The sequence below is a fragment of the Monodelphis domestica genome, chromosome 4 (assembly GCF_027887165.1).
Source record: "Monodelphis domestica isolate mMonDom1 chromosome 4, mMonDom1.pri, whole genome shotgun sequence".
NCBI lineage: Eukaryota > Metazoa > Chordata > Mammalia > Didelphimorphia > Didelphidae > Monodelphis > Monodelphis domestica.
This window is the reverse complement of record NC_077230.1, coordinates 7,795,921-7,817,540: the sequence shown is the minus strand read 5'-3', so window position 1 is coordinate 7,817,540 and position 21,620 is coordinate 7,795,921. Positions and strand designations below refer to the sequence as shown.

The following is a 21,620-nucleotide window of genomic DNA, read 5'->3' as shown; positions in this document are numbered from 1 at the left end:
CCCAGATCATTTCAACCAAACTTTTTTAAAACCATAACATTTTGAGTGTTTGTGCACGTTTGTCCTTGTTCTCAGAAGTGCTAATATTATTCGTTGTCACGAGAATTTAAATGTACTAAGCAAAAATGTATAAAGCAAAAACTTCCTTATACGGGTAAGAAACATAATATAATAGTGGATATCAAGTTGAAATGGAATCTGAAAGCGTTGGGTTCTGACCAGGGTTTTGCTCAATTCATTTGTGAGAGCTGATTGTTAAATTTTCAGTGCAAAGATTTACATCTTAGAAATCAGTAAACATTATAAATCAGGACTTGGTCATTGTTTTGTTGATTAGAGACTTTAAAAAGTGATGAGAGGAGGTTACTGTAATGGAGAAAATGTCAATATGCAGATTATAAACCTAAAAGTGTTTGTGGAGGACCAGTAGTTCAATATCCAGTATAACCATGGTTCTGGCACGTATTGCCTAGGTGAGCCTTAATTTCTCAGTACCTTAGGCAGCTCTATGAAAGTGTAAGTTGCAGAACAGGGCCTTTTTTGTCTTGGAAGAGACCTCTTGGAACCACTCTTACCCTTCAAATCACAGGTCTGGTTTAAAATAACATTGAATGTTTTTATTATCTGTTATGTGCCAAGAATCATTTTGAGATATGTTATAAAACATTGTAATAGCAATTTGTTGTATGATATTTTTAAGAATTTGAAATAAACTTAAATATTAATCTTGCTCTTTTTCTGTTAAATTAAAAATGTTTTTCCATTCTGTTTAGGTATAGAGCCCAAGTTAAATATCCTTGAAATTGTTAAACCTGCTGAAACTGTCGAAGTTGTTATTGACCCAGACGTTCACCACGCTGAAGCCGAAGCACATCTTGTGGAAGAAGCTCAAGTAATAACTCTTGATGGCACTAAGCATATTGCAACAATTTCGGACGAAACCTCAGAACAGGTGACAAGATGGGCTGCTGCACTCGAAGGCTACAGAAAAGAACAAGAACGCCTTGGGATACCCTATGGTAATAAAAATATGGAAACATTGGTAACTGTTTTAAAAAAGTTTTATTTGGAAAGTATATTTATTTAGAAGGCACCAAAAAGGTGGCTATGTTTATATGAGTTGTTTTCAAAGATACATATTTTAGTTTAAAAAGTGGCCTATATTTACATAATTTTAGTTCAGTGGTTTAGGCAGACTTGAAAATATGTGAAACCCTATGTAATATAGATAAAAGGTTATCATTTTTTAATTCCTTCTCATTTCTGTCCAGTTCTGTTCTATTCTGTATTATGTTCTCCCTTTCATTAGTTATAATGCTACATCTTCCTTATTAATTCTCTTGGTTTTTTAATGACAGATTAAATGTAAAAGTATTTGAGTGCCAAATTTGAGCTGCCTCCTCGATTCCCTTCCCTTTTTTCCTTTTGCATTTTTTTTAACAAGGCCTTCTCCTGTGCCTCGTTTCTAGAAATCAGTTCACAAGCAAACAGTGCAAAGATTTTTCCCCCCATTTGACCACTTCCCATCTTATTCTAGATACAGTAATGTTGTCTATGAAAAACTTTTCAAACTTGAAGTAATCCAACTTATCTATCTTTTGTAATTGCCTCTATCTCTTCTGGTTTAAAAAAAAAAAAAAACCCTAGTCTTACCTATGCCTGTGAGAGGTATATAGTCTGTTTCTTTTCTAGTTTTTTTAGAATATGATCTTTACTATTAAGGTCATGTATCTATTTAGAATGTATTATGGAGTAAGAGGTTGGTCTAAGCCTGTTTTCTGCTCACTGCTTTCTAATTTTCCTCAGTTTTTATCAAAGAGGAAATTTTCCCTAAGTAACATGTTTTGCACTTTATAAAACACTGCATTATTGAAATCTTTTGTTGCCCAATCTCTCTTCTATAATCTGTTCCATTGTTCTAGTTTATAGAGAGACAAACAATACCAGGTAGTTGTGACAACTACTGATTCCTACTATACCAAATAGTTCCCCAACTATTTTAGTTCTGTTTCTTTAAGGAGCACTCTGTAATTGAATCTGTACAAATTTTTGTGTGCTTTAGAACATTGATCACCTGATATTTTACACATTTTGTAGTTATTTTGAATGGGAGCCTCCTTTTTATTATTATGCCTCTTGTGTTTTGTTACTATTCTATAGAAATGCCTTTTTTTTTTAACCCTGATGCTCTGTATTCTGAGACAGAAGAATAGTAAGGAGTAGCCATTTGGGGTTAAATCACTTGTGCAGGGCCACACAGCTATACAGAAACTAATGTCCAATTTGAACATGTCTTCCTGACTCCAGATCTGGTACCTTTTCTACTGGGCTACCCTACTTGCCCCAGTGCTATTCATTTTTGAAGATATATTTTGTAAACTGTGACTTTGCTCATGCTGTTGTTTCAATGTTAGTGTCTTTGCTGGTTCCCTGCAGTTCTCCAAGTAAAGCATCATATTATTAGCAAACAGGGATAGTTTTATCTCTTCTCTTTATTTTCTTAGTTCCTTTCTCTTAAGAATATTGCTAGCATACTAGGACTACGTCAAATAATAGAGAGAATGGGCATTGTTACTTTAACTCCTGTACTTATCGAAAATATTCTAGTGTATCTAAATTGTATGACATGCTTGCATTTTATTCTAGACAGATGCTTTTAATGGTATTTTTTTAAAAGTTCCCTCTATTCCAGAGGCTTTTTCTGCATCTATTGAGAATAACCTGTGGTTTGCATTTTAATATAATTAATTGTAGTGATTGGTTTTTAAATTTTTTAGCCTTACTTGTATACCTGGTATAAATCTTACTTGATTACATTCAGTGAGACTTTTAAATCTAGTTTTTCCAGAAATTTGTTCAATTCTCTACTTTCCCTTTTGTTTGTTTTTCTGTTACATTTATCCAAAGCTGATCTCTTCTATTATACCATTATTATTTCATTGTATTATCATCTTATGTCTTCTTAATTCCTACATACAACATTTCCTCTATGAATTTGGAAGCTAAGGCATTTTGAGAATATGTTTATCATTGATAATGATTTATTAACCATAATTCCTTTCAGTCTAATAATAGTTTACTTATTTATCCCATTTTATTTTTTGAATGTTTTTGTTTTGTCTGATAACATGGTCAACACCCTACTTTTTCGGATTGATTATGTAGTAAAATGTTTTTCATCTCTTCAGTTTTATTTTCTGTATATCTTTTTTTTTTTAAGGAACAGCAGATTGTAGAGTTTTGTTTTCTTATCCAATTTTGTCACTCCTTTTTGCTTTATTGGGTTGTTAAATCCTTTCACATTTGTCGTGTAAAGAATTAGGTTTATATTTTCCTCCAACTATCTAAAGTTGGTGTCCTTTCTCAAGTAATAATTTTTTGCCCCTTTTCTGCTTTTATTATATATAATATAAATATATATATATATATATAAAATATACACTGTTATATAGTTTTTGACATAATCTTTTTTAAAGTGACCGTTCCCACTAGTTCTGTTCCCCTCATCCTTGATCCTCAATTCTCATTTGTTACCCTTTTTTACTTAAAGGGTTTTTTTTTAGTAGATTCTTCTTTCTGCATAGATCTGGTTTTATATTTCTTCCTCCTCTTTTTTTTTTCCTCAGTTGGTCAAGTAGATTCCCACTTTCTCTCCTCTCCTTCATCTCATCCCATTCATTAATCTTTTTTTGTTCTTGTTTTTATACCCCTTTCCAAAAAAAGATTTCACAGATTTTCTTCATTATTGATCTTCCCTTTCTATTTAAACTCTCATTCTTTTCTTCATGAACTCTCTGTATTCTTCATGTAATCAAAGCTTCTAAGGCATGCATTCTGAGACTCTAGATGCTTTCTGCCTCTGCCTTGAAGGGCTTAGCCTGGGTATTCCCCTTTTTCCATTGTGTATCACTTTCAGAACAAAGCCAATTATTGTGGGTGTTAGAGAAGGCACTTGCCCTGGTAGGTGGAAAAGGTAATTCTTAATCCTTTGCTCTAACTTAACTGGGGAAAGAGCTGACCAGCCCACAGTTAAAGGAAATAGAAAATGCTCTCAGAGGAGAAGTGGGGTAAAAATGACAGTTGGACAGTAAAGGCAAGCACAAAATGTGAGAAGGGGGATTTTTTGCTCTAAGTTTTCCTGAGGGCAGGGTGCTGCTGGCAGTTGCTGTTGACATTTGGCTGCTGAAGAATTAAAGGAGAGTGTGTGGGTTGGTAGCTGTCCATTGTTTAGTGAGTTAGTTAGAATATATATATTGTAGGTTAGGCCTGGTTAGCTAGGCTGGAGAGTTATTAGTGAGACTCTACAGTTTTTAGGTAGTTTATAGGTTATATAAGAAGATTTGGGTAGTACTAGGGTATATAGCTAAATATCTCTCTCTCCATCTTTACTATTTTTTCTCAAAACAAAAATCTGTTAAACTGCTCTCTATCTTTGTCAAGCTCCTAATTTTAAGCCCTACATTTCTTTAAGAGCCAGCTAGGAATTTGATTAATCTTGTAATCTACTGATTATTTTCCACACTTGTTATTAAACTCTCCCTACTGGAATTAGTTAGAATTTTTAAGACTATATAGGCAAGACTATATAGGCAAGTATGGTGCTGGAGATCATGGCACAGGTTGTGAAGCAGTTTCCAGCCTATCTCAAACAACTCCTGTTCCCAGAAAACTCACAATTTTAGATTGCCTCCAATTATTACTATTTCTGGGATTATTCGTTCTGATAGGATCCTTACAAATTTACCAAATAGTTTACCTATTTCTCTCCAGCAAGAGAAAACAATGGAAAGATAGTTTAATTGAGTCTTTAAGAGAATACCATGAAAAGTACCTCTCTCAACTAGCCCAAATTATCTCTCAACTTAATGAAACTACCTCTCACTCTACCGAACCTGTCTCTCTTTCTGTTTCTCCTCCTCCTCCTCCTTTCATCTACTGCATGGCAACTCAAGCAGGAAACCAAGAGGGGAAAAAAAAGAAGAAATAATATAGTTACAGGCCTATTCCCCTTTAATCATAAAGAAGAGTTAGTTTCTATAAGACATCAAACACCATTCACCCCTCAAGATACTGAGAAATTTAAGAAGTATACTCCTTCTTTTGAGGATGAGCCTATACCAGTTATCAAAAAGCTAGAGAATATTTGTCAAACATATGACCCCACCTGGATTGACTTTGAAATTTTATTACAGTCATTTTTTAATGGAAAGGGAGAAAAATAAGATCATCACTCTTGCCAATCAGGCTCAAGGTAGGGGAGCAGTTAGTTGACCCCGGCAAGACCCACAATGGAATGTGAATAATGAAAATGATTACATAAGACTGTGTCGAGCTAGGGAGGCATTACTAAGAGCCATGAGAGCATGTTCTCCCAGACCTAGTTCCTGGACAAAATTTGAAGATCTCAGAAAAGATTGGTGAAAATCCTTCCCAGTTCATGGACAGACTTATTGAGCTGAGAGGTAGATATGTAGACCTAGATCTGACCAGAGAAAGAGATGCCAGACAGATAAGTAGGCAGTTTATGAAAAACTAAAGTCACCCCACCCTATCTATACCTCTCTTGTTGATCTTTTTGTACATTTGTCTGTAAATCTCATGCTTTTGTCCATGCTTTCCCATTTCTCCAGATGCCAATTGACCTCAGAGCTTACAACTTTTCTCTTCTCTGAATTGGTAGACTTTTCAAATATCAAATACCCTGGGCCTCATCCTGTTTAAGGTCCTAATCTCCCTTCACCTATAAGAACATATATCAAAATATCTGCAGGTTCTCTCCAGTAATACCCTATGTTGGCCTCTTCATTGTTAACTCTACTAGATTACTGCCTTCACTCCCATCTCTTAATGTACATTTAGAAGATTATCTCCTGATCTTTCTCTTGTTAGTCTCTTTCTATTTTTGTATACAGTTATTTAGTCCTCCTGAATTTCTTCTGTTTGGGTATTCATGAACCAAATCTCTTTAGTTCTCAATTTCTTTCTGAAAATGTTTCTCTTCTTTTTTATTGAATGCCCATCTTTTGTCCTGTATAGTTAGTCTAGATTTTCAGGATAGATCACCCTGAGATGCATCCTAAGCACTAATACCCTTTTAGAACACATTCTATCCCTCCTTTTTCTAGCAGGTGCAGAGTAGCCTTGTGTTCTTTGAGTACCCTTTCCTTTGTATTAAAAGGTCTTTCTCCTCATGGCTTGCAGAGCTTTCTGGTTTCTAAATCAAATTATTAAATTTAACCCATTGGGTCATGAAGTTTGTAGCCTTGGGTTTGAGGTTTTTTTGATTGGTTGTTTTCTGGAGGTGATCTGAATTCATTCAGTTGGAATTTCAGAAATTTTAGATTGTTTTCTTCTATTTCCTTCAGTATGATGTTAAAGGTTTTTGTTTGTTTGTTTTTTGGTACTATTATGTTCTTCTGGGAGACCCTTGATGCTTAGTTTGTCTCCATCCTGTCTTTGGGAAATCCATATCCTTTGCTCGCACAATAAGCATATTTTCTTTTAATATTATTGGTTTTTGTTCCTCTTCTTCTTCTGGTTTTAACTTCTGTGTATTTGCATTCCCAACTTATTGTTCTTTTTTGTTTCTTTAGTGAAGTTTCTTATTGCAAATTCCAGTTTTTCTACTCTGCTCTTTATTTTTGCTGTGTAAGACATCCATTTTGCTCTTAATACCATTTTTAAACACTCAGAAATAGTGTGTTTTAATTCCACATTCTCCTCAAATCCCACAGAGTCCTGTGCTGGATCATTTTTCTTTATTTTGAAATCTTTATTCATAAATGCCTGAATTCTTTTACTCAGTTTGGGGGCCATATTTTCCTCCTTTTATTGTTTCTCCTATTGATACTTTCAGGCTCCTCCCGTCTCCTTTATTTTTCTTTTTACTCACTACCTAACTCCCTCTCACCTGATTATGGTTTCCTTGGGGGCTAAATCTTAAAGTATCTCATAACTAGTCAGAGCTAGCCCCAGCTGGATGTTGTGTTCTTTCCCTCAAAGTTAGTGCAGTGCTGCTTAGCTCCCCACACATACTGTGTCCTGTCCTAGTGACCTGTCCCATTCCCTCTCTTCCTTAGTTCTCTGGCCTGGCACCAGCAGTTCAGAGCCTGCATTCCCTGTACCTGCATTTCAGAGCTTTGCAGCACTAGTGCTTCTGAGTTTCAGTCCCTACCAGACTTTTGCTCCTTAATTGTCATGGCCAAGCTGGCTGTCAAAGCCCAAGCAAACTTCTACAGCCTGGAACCCAGGTATCTATGCACTAGAAACAGGGAGGGGAGAACAGGGTGGTACAGGGGTGGATTTTGATGGAAGCTTATGCTTTGGGTTAGTCAGTACTTTCTCACTGACAGTCAAATGTGTGTGTGTTGGTGGGGAGAGAGGGGGCGAGTTAGTTCAGGGTCAGTAAGCATCAGTTCCTAGGTTTGGTTTGGTTTCTACCTACCTTTATGTTCTGGGTATCTTAAACCGTAAAAGCAGCTGAAGTTTCTCTAATCTGTAATTTTATGTCTTTTCATTTTTAAAAATAATTTTTTAAAAGTCAATGTTATTTTATTTTCAGTTCTAAATTTTCTCCCTCTCATTACCCCTTCCCCCACCTACTGAGAAGGCAAGAAAAATAAAATCTATTACAAATATGCATAATTATGCAAAAGAAATCCTCACATTAGCTATAACCAAATAAAGAAGGATACAAAAGAATATATGGTTTGTTTACACTCTTGAGTGTAAACACTTCAGCTCCCCAAATAGTATCATTGGGGGAAAGCAATAGATAATCTGTTCATTGTCCCCTGATCTGAGTTATTCACGTTTCTGTACCAGATTCAGGTCTATGGGCTTATTCCTGGTTGATAGTTTAGCAGACTGCTATTGGCCCACTGGGAAACTCTCCAGGTTCAGAGCCACTGAACTGCTTGTTCCCCTTTTGTCTGGAGTGCTGCTCTGCGCCCGAGTTCAGAGCCACGTAGTTACCACCATTTGCGTTGCTGAGCTTGTTCCTTGTTCAATACCCCAGCTAGGACCAGGGCTTACAACCACTTCTCTCTATCCTAGACCTGTGATCCAGCACTAGGTGGAAGCCATCCGCTTCCAGTTGTCGCCCATCCAGCACCCAGGACTTGTGCAGGGATTCACTTTTTGGTGTCCTATTTCAACCCACTCTGTCCGCCAGACACTGGAATCCTCTGTTCCCCTGCCATTTCTGGCCCGATCTGCTCCCCTCCATCCATCAAGCTCTTTGTCCATCTCCCTGAGCTGGATAAATGACTCACTGTGCATTTCCCAGTTAGAATTCAGTCGAATGTATCTTTAGGTCTTTGTCAAGCAGGTAGGTAGGGGAAAGAATGAAACTCTAATGCTTCTTCTCCCTCTAACATGTGTTAGGCCCCATTTTTCCCAACAGGCATATACCTCCCTTTCCACCATTTCCCCTTCAAGAGCCAGACCCTATTTCCATCCCCCTTTTTCTGTTGTTATTACTCTACTGTGTAACTCGTAAAAACACTGTTGATCTTGAGGCTAGTTGGGTATGTATCTCTCCCTCTCTTGCTTCCCCTCTTACTCACTTGGACAACTTTCTTACCTACCATAAATGCTATTTAACAACCCTGGGGCAGCACAATTCCTCCCACTCACCTGTCCCCCAACCGCCAAAACTGGTCGTTTCTCTAGGACATCGAATCTTTGCTTTATCTTTTGTATTTCTAGAGTTTTACACATGACGATTATTGTGAAGGTTGAATTGAATTACTCTATTTGTATATCTGCCTAACTTCCCTTGTCAGACCCACCTCCCCTCCCTTTTACTGAATCCATGTCATTTAGAAAAGGTTCTACTGTAAAAATGGATGTTAGCATTTCAAGTACAGCCTTAGATGAGAGTTGAATAGATGTGAAACGAGGTTAAACTTATATGCATCAATATGCTACTCATCAATGTTTTTATTTTAGAAGTTTCAATGTTTGAACAGCCATAGTGGTTTCTGTCCAATAAGATTTAAACCCAGTTTTTAAAATAATTACATTTTAGACAAGATAACTCACTACATTTCTAGTAGTTTGAGTTTTACCTCTAGATTCTTCATCAGTTTCTTAGACATTAAGGTTGGAGAAAATGAATGTTATGTAAATTTTTTTTTCAAAAGAGGAAGAAAGTTAAATTTGATCAACAAACATTAAATTTCTACTACTTGCCAGGCATTGTTCAAGGCTCTGGTAGTATAAATACAAAGAATGAAACAATTCCTGTTTCCATGCCGTTGCATTCCTGTAAGGGAAAAAACAAGTACATACAAAATATAGCATAAACATGAAGTGAATACATATAAATAAATCTAAAATGATCAAATGCAAGATAATTTGGCAGGAAAGACCCTAGCATTTAAAGAGATTAGGAAAGGCTTTATGTATATGATGTTACTTGAGTGGCATCTTGAAAGATGAGAGGGACTTTAAGGCAGAGGTTAGCAAGAAGTAAATTCTAAGTATGTGGGATAGCGAGTGTAAAAAGCAAGGCAACAAGAACTGAATTGTCATGGAGGGAAACAAAAGGCTGATTTGGCTGAATTGCAGAGTGCAGGGCAATAAAGAGTGAAGCAGGAAAAATAGGAGGGGGATATAGAAGATTTTATGTTGAATTCTAGAGACAATAAGAAGCACTGGAATTGATTGATAGGTACATCACATAGATCTGTTTTTAAGGAAAAATATTTTGAACAACAGTCTGTTCGATAAACTAGAGACTTGAGGCAGGTAGACTAAATAAGAAATTATTGTAGTAATCTAGTAAAGAAATGATGAAGGCTTAAATTTAAGTGGTAGCTGTATGAATTAATAGAAGGGATCAAATATGAGAGATGCTATGAAGATAGAAATCGAAAATTTTGCCAACTGATAGATAAGATATGATGTAATAAGAGAATATGAGGAATTAAAGATAATGCTGAGGTTACAAATCTAAGAAACTAGAAGAGTGTTAATGCCTTAGATAGAAATAGGGAAGGCTTCAATGGGGGAAGATAATTGCATTTTAGGCATATTGAGTTTGAGATGTTTATTGAGACATCCATTTTGAAATGTCCAAAAAAAGCATTTGGTGATAGAGGCCTGAAGCTCAAGGAATAAGACTGGGTCTGCATAGAAATGGTAGTTAATAACTTTTTTTTTCCCCACAAACAAAGTCAATGCAGCCAAGATTAGAAGAAAAGGAGAAAGCTGATAAAGGCCCTTTTTCTCAAATATATAAATAACTGAATCAAATTATAAGAATACAAATCATTCCCCAATTGATAAATAGTCAAGGGATATGAATAGACAGTTTTCAGATGAAGAAATCAAAGCTATATATATATAAAATCACATGAAAAAATGTTCCAAATTGCTTTTGTTTAGAGAAATGCAAATTAAAACAATTCTGAGGTACCACCTCACCTCTATCAGATTGGCTAATATGACGGAAAAGAAAAATAATAAATGCTAAATGGACGTGGCAATATTGGGAGACTATTACACTGCTGGTGAAGGTATGAACTGATGCAACCATTCTGGAGAACAACTTGAAACTACGCTCAAAGATCTTTAAAACTGCATATCCTTTGATCTTGTAATACCACTATTTGGTCTATATCCCAAAGAGATCATAAAAAAAGAGGGGGAGACCTACTTGTACAAAATTTTCTATAGCAGCTCTTTTTTGTGGTGGCAAAGAATTGGAAACTGAGGAGATGTCTATCAATTGGGGAATGGCTGAACAAGTTGTGATACATGATCATAATTGAATACTACTGTGCTATAAGAAATGATATGAATGAAATAGAAAAAAACATAACAAAGTTCATTTGGAAGAACAAAAGATCAAGAATATCCAGGGAAATCATGGAAAAAAGATGCAAAGGAAGGAGGACTTGCAGTCCCAGATCTCAAACTATACTATAAAGCAGTGGTTATCAAAACAATTTGGCACTGGCTAAGAGACAGAAAGTAGGATCAGTGGAATAGACTTGGGGTAAATTACCTCAGCAAGACAGTCTATGATAAACCCAAAGATCCCAGTTTTTGGTTCCAAAACCCACTATTTGATAAAAACTGCTGAAAAAATTGGAAGACAGTTTGGGAGAGATTAGGTTTGGATCAACATCTCACACCCTACATCAAGAGCAACTCAGAATGGGTGAATGACTTTTGAATATAAAGAAGGAAACTATAAGCAGATTAGGTGAACACAGAATAGTATACATGTCAGATCTTTGAGAAAGGAAAGACTTTAAAACCAAGGAAGAGCTAGAAAAAATCACAAAATGTAAAATCAGTAATTTTGATTACATCAAGTTTTTGTACAAACAAAACTAATGCTTCCAAAATTAGAAGGGAAGCAACAAACTGGGAAACAATCTTCATTACAAAAACCTCTGACAAAGGTCAGATTACTCATATTTATAAAGAACTAAACCAATTGTGCAAAAAAAAAAAGTCATTCTCCAATTGATAAATGGGCAAGGGACATGAATAGGCAATTTTCAGTTAAAGAAATCAAAACTATTAATAAGCACATGAAAAAGTGTTCTAAATCTCTTATAATCAGAGAGAAGCAAATCAAAACAACCCTGAGGTATCATCTCACACCTAGCAGATTGGCTAACATGACAGCAAAGAAAAGTAATGAATGCTGGAGGGGATATGGCAAAGTTGGGACATTAATTCATTGCTGGTGGAGTTGTGAATGGATCCAACCATTATGGAGGGCAATTTGGAACTATGCCCAAAGGGCGCTAAAAGACTGTCTGCCCTTTGATCCAGCCATAGCACTGCTGGGTTTGTACTCCAGAGAGATAATAAGGGAAAAGACTTTTACAAGAATATTCCTAGCTGTGCTCTTTGTGGTGGCAAAAAAATTGGAAAATGAGGGGATGCCCTTCCATTGGGGAATGGCTGAAGAAGTTGTGGTATCTGTTGGTGATGGAATACTATTGTGCTCAGAGGAATAATGAACTGGAGGAATTCCATGTGAACTGGAACAACCTCCAGGAAGTGATGCAGAGTGAAAGGAGCAGAACCAGGAGAACATTGTACACAGAGACTGAGACACTGTGGTACAATCGAATGTAATGGACGTCTCCGTTAGTGGCAATGCAGTGATCCTGAACAACTTGGAGGAATCTATGAGAAAGAACACTCTCCACATTCAGAGGAAGAAAAAACACCGAAGGAAAACAACTGCTTGACTACATGGGTCGAAGGGATGTGGTTGGGGATGTAAACTCTAAATGAACAAACAACAACATGGAAATAAGTTCTGATCAAGGACACAAGTAATACCAAATGAAATTATGCGTCGGCTGTGGGAAGGGCGGGTGGAGGAGAGGGAGGGAAATAAAATGAGTATTGTAACCAAAAAAAAAATTAAAAAAAGAAATGATATGAAGTATGATTTAAGAAAAACCTGGAAAGATCTACATGAACTGATGCAAAGTGAAGTGAGCAGAACTAGGAGAACATTGTGCACATTAACAGCAATATTACACAAACAATAGTGTATTCCTAACAATACAGTGGTCCAAGAAAATACTCAAAGACTCATGATGAAAAATGCCATCTGCCTCAAGAGAAAGAACTGATAGGGTTTGAATGTGGTCCAAGACATACTTTATTTTACTTTATTCCTTTTTTTTCCACAAAAAGACTAATATGAAAAGATTTTTGAGTATCACACATGTAAAATCTATTCAGACTGCTTGCTCTCTTGGGGAGGTTGAGATAGGGAGAAAGGTGAGAATTTTGACTCAAACTAAAAAAAATGAAGATTAAAAGTTGTTTTTTTCATGTAATTAAGTTTTTAAAAAATAAATGGTAACTTAAACACTTAGCTTAGTTTATTACAAGTTTATTAAAGGAAAAGAAAAGAGGCCTTCTTAAACAAAGATCCAGCATTAATTGAGGTGAGCACAGCTTCCCTGTGCCAGTTTTGGTCATTCTGGTTTGACAGTCAGAAGGTCAGGTAGAGTTTGTGCATCCATCATGCCAAGACTTTTTAGTATCCAGGCCAGCAGGAAGCTTACACCATTTGTTTCTTAAATAATTTGTCATATTCCATTTCATTCTCAAGGAGCAGTATCTATTGAGTAATACGGTCAGAAATCAGATTGAAAAAGAATTGAAAAGAAAATGTTGTTTGAGAGCAGAATAAATGGAGGAAGCAAGTCTACAGAGTTTTTTTTAAGGAGCTTGCCTGAGAAAGGAGACATAGAGGAAAGGATATGATCTAAGTGAGGGATTTTTAAGGATAAAGGAGACCTGGGCCTATTTCAAAGCAATAGAGACGGAACCAGTAGGTTGGAAGAGATTGAATATTCTGGAAAGAGAAGGGGGGTGATTGAAGATGAAAGGTTCAATCTGCAGGAGAATATAAGAAAGAATGGAATCAAGTACACATGTACAGAGGTTGGCCTTAGCAAGAAGAGCCACGTCTTTGACAGAGACTGGGGGGGGGGGGGGGGGGATGATAAAAGAGATCATGTTGAATAGCCTCAGTTTTTTCAGTAAAGTAACAGATACTATCCCAAGCTGAAAGTGGAAATGATAATAGAGTGAGCGGCATGAGGCTTGAATGGAGAAGAAAAGACTTTGAAAGCTTCTGTGGAGAATAAAATAGGCCCAGCCTTGCAAAGAATAAGTTATAGTTTGCTGCAGTAAAAGCTCATTCAAGGTTAGATAACATGAATTTGTAATAACACCTTACAGGACAACTTCCCTTCAGCTGGTTTTGGCAGCTTGGGTTAATGGTGAGAATGACAGAACAAGGAGACAAGGGATTCCCAAAATGGAAAGTTGAAATGGCCAGTTATTGAGTTGGCATTGGAAAAGTAGGAAAATAAAAGCAGGTGTGACAAAGCTCACAGTCGGGTGGGAGCATAGTGCTACCCAATCTCCAGGGAGCCAAGAAACGAGGACCAACTCAGTCCACAAACCTTTGTGTCTACTAATGCCTCAGACCCCCAACCATTCCCTCTTATCTCCTGGGCACCAAGGCCGGAAGCTCATACCCTGGAACCCAGGCCCTGGCCCTGTACTAGACCCAAACGTAGATTCTGCTCTGTATCTAGAGCTCCTGCCTTCATGGAGCAGGAGATTCCTAGTGGTCTCTTGACAGGCATAGGGGCCTGAATTTGAATTCTGACCCAGCTATTCACATTTTAATAAAAGCAAATCTGAAAATCGACTTAGTATTTGATCTCTTTTACTTCATTAAGTAATTGCATAGGGAGAAATGGACTTCTAAAACCAAGGTAACTTACTCTGTTCTCTTCGTTGTGATCAGACATCTTTTAAAATGGAAGGAACTATAAATATATATATATATGCATTTTTTTTTGACAAAATGTCACAATGACTAATAACACTAAGTGAACCACATCAGACCCTGGTGGGTGTGAGAGGAACACAAAGCAAGGTCCAAAACAAGTTGAGGGAAACCCGTAGCCTCAAAATATAGGACATAAAATGACAATCTAATTTATTTTTGTAGCACTTAAATTGGCATTAAATTAGCTTTAAGTAAGGGAAGATTTGTTTACCTTTTTAAAGTTTCATCACACTTAAAAGTTTGCCAAGGATCTTACCTAAATTATCTCTTTAGCATCAGAGCAACTCTGTGAAGTAGCTATTACAGATATTTTCTCCTCGACAGATTTAAAAAAGATTCAGAGGCAGCATTGAAACCTAGATCTTTCTGAATTGGGTACAAAACTCATCTAAGTACTAGAGATACAAATAGAAAAATAGACATTCCCTCTCAAGTAGCTCACATTCCAATGGGATGTGACATACATAAGGAAAGTTTCAGCCGAAAGTCTTATGGAAATATTCCGTATAGTCCTTAGCCTGCAGCATCAAAATAAATGTTATTATTCTTCTTTCATGTCATTTCCACTGATAACATCATGCATTTCTGATATTGAACCTCTTGAATACTACCAAGCCCCCCCCCCCCCCCCAGTTTTAAATTCCTTTAGCTATCCTCCCTGGCTGTGGTTATAATTGCCAGGCTGTACTTGCACAGGTGCTCAGGGTCTTGGGTTGTCTATCTCAAGGTCTAAGCCTTAGACTAAGGGGAGATGGCGGTCATGGTCCTGGTCGGCCATTTAACTTGCCTGACATACATGCGGTCTCTCAGGGTACCTTGCTCCCTGATCTAGCCTTGCTTTCCTGAGGAAGCTCGTGACTCAGGATTCTGGGCCCACGTCCAGCTTCAGAGGGACTTTGAAGCTACGGGATCTGGTACAAACCCTTCTGTCTTAGCGTTCTGAACTGTAAAATGAAGCTAATAATAGCACCTACTTCTCAGAGTTGTTGTGCCGACCTAATGAGATTATCTGTAGAAAGCCTGTAGCACAATGTTCCACCCGTAGGAGGCGCTCTATAAATGCTTGTTTTGTTTTCTTCCCCTTCCTCACTTGTCTGTGAAAATGGATTAGCAACTGGGAGAGATGATTGTCCCTTCTCCATAGGAGTTGTTTCTCTAGATGATAGCTGTGTCCAGCCTTCTGTCTACTTTTGCATGCATTTTTGGATGTCTATTGACTATATTACTGGTTATTGTTAATGTTAATAAGTTAGCTATAAGAAATGGCATATGTTTAAAGAAAGAATGAAAAAGAAATAACAGGTGCTATGTAATATGCATAAAGTGTAGCAAAACTGGCTTTAACTAATGAAGACTTTTCTACATTGTTTTTAGATCCCATACAGTGGTCAACAGACCAAGTCCTCCATTGGGTGGTTTGGGTAATGAAGGAATTCAGTATGACTGATATAGACCTACCCACACTCAGCATTTCAGGAAGAGAATTATGTAGTCTTAACCAAGAAGATTTTTTCCAGAGAGTCCCACGAGGAGAAATTCTGTGGAGTCATTTGGAGCTCCTTCGAAAATGTATGTTAAATCCATCATATGTTGTGTAATTTGTTAATTTGAGTCTTTTGTAACTTTTATTTAAAAATCCATCTCAATTTTTGTTTCCTTCTCAAGTGCCATTTCAAACTTTTCTTGCTATTTGCTCATATATGTCTATATGCGTGTATGTGTGCATGCATGCGATATTTTGCAGAATTTTAGAGTTTGAAAGGTCCTTGGAAACCTTGAATTCAAACCATTTGACATGTTAGGATTCTCCATAACAAACTAGGCAATTGGTCATCCAGCTTTTGTTTGAAAATCTCCACTGAAGAAGACCCTCAAGGAAACAAACCCATTCCATTTTAGTTAGCGCTAATTGTTCAAAAATGTTCTTTACATCAAACCTAAATTTGCCTCTTGGCGTCTTCTACCCTTTGCTTCTCATTCTGCCCTCTAAGGATACGTAGGGTAAGTCCAATGCCTCTTCTCCGTGATAGCCCTTAAGAGATTCGAGTACCACTATCGTAGATCTCCTGAGTCTTCTTTATGCCAAACATCACCGATTTCTTCAACCAAGCCTTATGTGGTATGACTTGCGGACTCTGCATGCTCTCTAGTGTCTCAGGGTCACTCGACAAGCATTTATTTACTAAAAGCATACCAGCTTCTGTTCCAAAATCTGCAGGCACAAAAAAGGCAAACCCAATCCGGCTAGAGAAGGATCATCAGTATCTTGATCCTGAACATGATTATTTAATGCAGCCAAATACCACATTGTTGATTGATATGGAACACCCACTACTCCATCTAGTGCTTGTAAAGGTTGATTTTTTTTTAACCTAAGTATACATTTATTTATATTCAATTTTATCTTACTATGTTTGGCTCCCTGGTCTAGACCAAGTTCTTTTTTGAATCCGGACTCTTTTTATCCCTCCCACCTTTGTACGGAGGGGTTAGAGCAATTTCCCTTTCACAAATCTCCTCCCCCCTCCCCACAGATCTCACTTCTCCAAATATATTGATTTGAAGGTTAGATCAAAGGAGGGTTTGTGAGTATGAGCTTGCACATTAGAGCACATCTCATCTGGTTCAGGATTTTTAAAAACTGAAATAAAAATTTGAACAGTCTGTTTGATCGAAAGTCCTGATTATTTTCCTGTGGTCTATTTTTTCTTTTCTTATTTTTATTTTTATTTTATTCTTTTTTTTTTAATTTTTTTTTAATTTAAGTGTCAAGTATCATTACTTTTTAAAGATCCTTCATCTCTGTATTTTGTGATGAGTATTACAGCCCCTCAAGTGGCAGGGAGGTTTTGTAGATGTCTTTTTAAATAGGCAATGGTTCCATGGTTCAGGCAGTAAACTAAGCTGTAGACTCCAGCTCTGTGAAAGAAGCCTGCTTCGTACTCCTGGCATGCAGATGAGTGGTATCACATGATAGACGTATGTGCTATGCAATCAAAAGATAAAGGCCACTTTGGGATCATTCTGGAAAGGGTTTTGTGGGTTAGAACAGACTTTAGCTGAATTTTGAGGACTAGAACGTAGAGAAGGAGAGAAGAGAGGGACAGAGAGGCTTCCAGATTGACTAGAAGTGGGAAGAGAGACCTCATGACTAAAGAACTAGTGTGGTAGGAGCAGAAGTTGGATAACCGAAAAGGTAAACTGTGACCAAGAAGCCTTAGAGGGCCTTGAACGTGAGGCTATTACAAGTTTGGGTTCTTTTGCCTTATAGAGTAAGGCTTTATGCTAGTATGTATTTCTAAATAGGGCTTTTGGGTCCTGACTTGGTTGTTGAGTCTTCTCCAAATCACTTCACTTATCTGGACTTTGGTTTTGATTTAAGATTCTGTCATTCTGGCTCTCTCCTGTGTACCCTTTTTCCGGGATGAGATTTGAGGATTTATAATATAACAACTTTGGATCATTAGAAAGACTAACTAAAGGACGTACACATTTTCTATGAAAATTATGTTTGTACTTATTATATTGTTGATAATAATGGAAGTTTTCTTCTGAATTTATTATTTATTTTAAAAATTAGTTACTCATTACTTTGTAACATAGACCATTAAATTTAATCTTTTTTTATTTGGTTTTATTTATTCCACTGAGGTTTACATTTAACAAAATTAAATGATTCCTTTTTTTTTCTTTATTCTTCAGATGTATTGGCTAGCCAAGAACAACATATGGGTGAAATAGCAACAGTTACTATTGATCAACGTGAGTATATAGGTCAATAGTTTAAGGGCTAATTTTTTTTTTCAGTTTAAGATGTCTTCCTCGCTTAATTATAAAATATTAAAAATAAAATTCATTTAATTTTGTGAAAGCAATTTGCAGGCAAAATATAATTTGCTTACTTTAAGCCATGTTTTTTTTTCAGTTTTTCTGTTATTTGCTAGTCCACGTCCAAATTTACTATTTCTTTAAATCATTTATTCATTAGTTATACTAACAAATGGTTATAATAGTTGATCAAAGGAATTTTTCCTATACTTGGGGACTATAGGAAGTACAGAATACGTGATTGTGTAATTGCAGTGTAATAACCTATAACATAATATTGATTTTTTTTTTAAACCAGACTTATGATTTCATTGGTATAGGAAGCTGCTTATAAAGAACTTCTTCTACTAAGGCAGATCAGCACCTTCTCTGCAATTTATAATCTTAAGGACACCGAAAGATTATATGATTTTTCTCAGGGCCACACAGCTAGTATGCAACAGAAGACTTGAACCCAGGTCTTCCTGACTCTAAAGCCAGCTGTTTAACCATTACACCACACTACCTTTTATAGTGTAGATAAAGGATGTCAGACTCAAGTAGAAAGGAATTCCTCCGGCCCATAAATTGACTTAGAAAACTACAAATTAGCATTATGTTGTATTTATATGGTTAAAGTTTTTTCTATATTTTAATCTGGTTGGTTTTGCAGGTGGGAGTTTGACGCCTCTCGTGTCAATCTGTCCCACATACATATATACATACATACATACATACATCACTGTACTGCTGTTTTTCAAAAGGAGAATCATGTTGAACATTGATCAAGTTATTTGTATAAAATAAATTTTTTTGCATTATGCTACAAATTTTGAGTTTTAATTTTGGTCAAATTATCTTATAATTGTCAAGAAATTGTAAACCTTCTAAAGTTAAGTTAAGGGAGAGAAATTAAAACAAACGTGCAGGGCGTGTTTTCCCAGAATATTGCCAATCTATTACTAAGAAATTATAACTACTTCTTCTCTGGTCTTATATTTCAGCTGTTCAGATTATACCAGCATCAGTACAGCCCAACACACCAACCACCATTAAAGTTATAAACAGTAGTGCAAAGACAGCTAAAGTACAAAGAGCACCACGAATTTCTGGAGAGGATAGAAGTTCACCTGGAAACAGAACTGGTATTTTCCCACCTTCTTTATTATCAAGTATTTACATTCCTAATGTATTGTCCAAATTACGTGTATATGTTAGAATTGTACCTGAGAATTTTCATCACAGATGTAGAGTAAGGGTGCAGTTTTCCCTCAAGTGGGCTGCAAGTAGTAATCACCTATTTATATTATTGTTAGTCGATTGTAAACCAAAGAAATAGATTACTTGTTTCTTCTTTGTTCCATGTATAAGAATGATAGTTGTGGCTTCCAATTCTGTCTGAATAGGAAATAATGGGCAGATTCAACTATGGCAGTTTTTATTGGAACTTCTAACGGATAAAGATGCTCGAGACTGCATTTCCTGGGTTGGAGATGAAGGAGAGTTTAAGCTAAATCAGCCTGAATTGGTGGCACAAAAATGGGGACAGCGCAAAAATAAACCTACCATGAACTATGAGAAGCTTAGTCGGGCTTTAAGGTAAATAATTTGCTAAATTTTGGAATTTTTCAAGAGTAGCTATTGTTTAGATTTGTTTTTCAGCTATAATTATGTTATTGGAATTAGTGTGTGGTTATAAAAATATTTGTACTAATAAAAATACTCGTAAAAGGATTTGTATATTTGGGGGGACTTGACTCTTAACCTTTCATCTTAGAATCAGTACTATATTTTGGTTGCAAGGCAGGAGAGTGGTAAGATCTGGGCAATGGGGGTTCTTAAGATTATACAACTAGGTAGTGTCTGAGGTCAGATTTGAACCCAGTACTTCCCATCTCTAGACCTGGTTCTCAATACACTGATCCACCTAGCTGCTATCTGAGGTTTCTTTAAAATCTTGTTTTTACCCTTTTCCGGTTTTTCTATTTTATTAAGATATTTAATATCAACAAAAACTAAAACTGGTTTTCATACAAAAGCAGTTATCTGAACCTCAAAAGTAAAGTAGTGACTTTAAATTATATGTTCATTGAACTGCCTAGTTTATTGCTATCCTTTCTAAATCTGCTATAGATTTAAAAATCAATTTTCACTCAGGTTTTTATTATAATTGTTTTTATAACATTGCTGTCAATGAACCCCAAAACTTTTGAAGACATATTATTTTGGGGTATCCCAACAAACTATGATTCATTTATGTCATTGGAAAGGAAAAGTAAAACCTGATATAAACATGGAATTTTAAAGTTTGAACAATATACCTAGCAAGAGATCATCTCACCTCTACTTGAAGATGTTGAAAGACAAGTGCCACTTCCATGCTATTCCAGAATTTTTCTAATTGTTAGGAAGTATCATCTTTTCACTAAGCTAAGTGTCCCACTTCCTTCCATCAGTCCTCCTACACAGTGCATTTAGGGCCCTTGACTATCTTGGTTCAGTCAATCAGTTAACAAGCATTTATTAAATGCCTCTTCTGTGCCAGGAACTGTGCTTACTTAATAATAATTGGAGGTGTAAACAATACTAAGAGAAGCCCTGGCTTTCAAGTAACTAACATTTTCATGAAAGAGGTTACACAAACAGTCATACACAAATTGTCAACTTTAAAATCTGCATCTTGCTTGGTCTAGCACCCAAAATTGTGCACACCCACACTACACGGGCATGTGCTAGTCAATGGCAAATCAGAAATAACTAACTGCCCCCCTGGGCTGTCCCAAGCCAAGCTTGAGCCACCATTGGCACTTGTGAGGCACAGGAAGTGACGGAGAGAGCAGCCTCTGGAGTTCGCTGACTTCCTATGGACAGGGCTAGGCGCCAGTTGGTGCTAGAAGCTTGAGCAAGGTGGAGGCCCGCAGACAGCTTCCCTTCAGATCGGTCACCTGAGTCAAGGACTGTTTCCTTCTCTACCTTGGCCCCTTTGGGCCTAACTCCCTCTGGCTCCCTGCTAGAGGTTGAGTAAACCCTTTCCCTTGTCTCCCTCTCCTTTTTCTTACTCCCATTGTGATTAAAACCACCATAAATTCCATTCTGACTTGAGTGTTTCATTTTAGGAATTTCATAAGTAAATTCCTTGGCGGCCACAGTTTTAATATTATAACAATCTTAAAGGGTGAAATTTTCACTATAACAAAACAAGATGTGAAACAGAAAATAGTCAACAAAGCAAAAGCACTATCATTCAGGGACATTAGCAAAGACTCCTTACCAAAGGGGAGATTTTAGCTGAGACATGAAAATCAGGAATAGCAGGGAAATCATTCGAAGCATATGTGAGTAGCCAGTGAAAATGACAGGAATCAAGAGATGGAATTCATGCGTGAGCAAGAGCCAGGAGACCAATGATACTAGAGAGTTGAGGTGTTGGAGTTAGATAAACTAAGAAGACTGG

General features: G+C 36.7%; 1 protein-coding gene across 4 annotated transcripts in view; it reads left to right on the top strand.

Annotated features, from left to right (window-relative positions):
- Window positions 1-21,620, top strand: part of GABPA (GA binding protein transcription factor subunit alpha) — a 69,306-nt gene that overhangs the window by 37,054 nt on the left and 10,632 nt on the right. For all 4 annotated transcript variants that reach the window (XM_001363838.5, XM_056825998.1, XM_007493162.3 and 1 more), the window contains 5 exons: window positions 774-1,019; window positions 15,734-15,928; window positions 18,062-18,121; window positions 19,171-19,311; window positions 19,573-19,765. In XM_001363838.5, coding sequence (XP_001363875.1) covers window positions 774-1,019; window positions 15,734-15,928; window positions 18,062-18,121; window positions 19,171-19,311; window positions 19,573-19,765 — 835 coding nt within the window. The remainder of the gene's footprint in view (window positions 1-773; window positions 1,020-15,733; window positions 15,929-18,061; window positions 18,122-19,170; window positions 19,312-19,572; window positions 19,766-21,620) is intronic.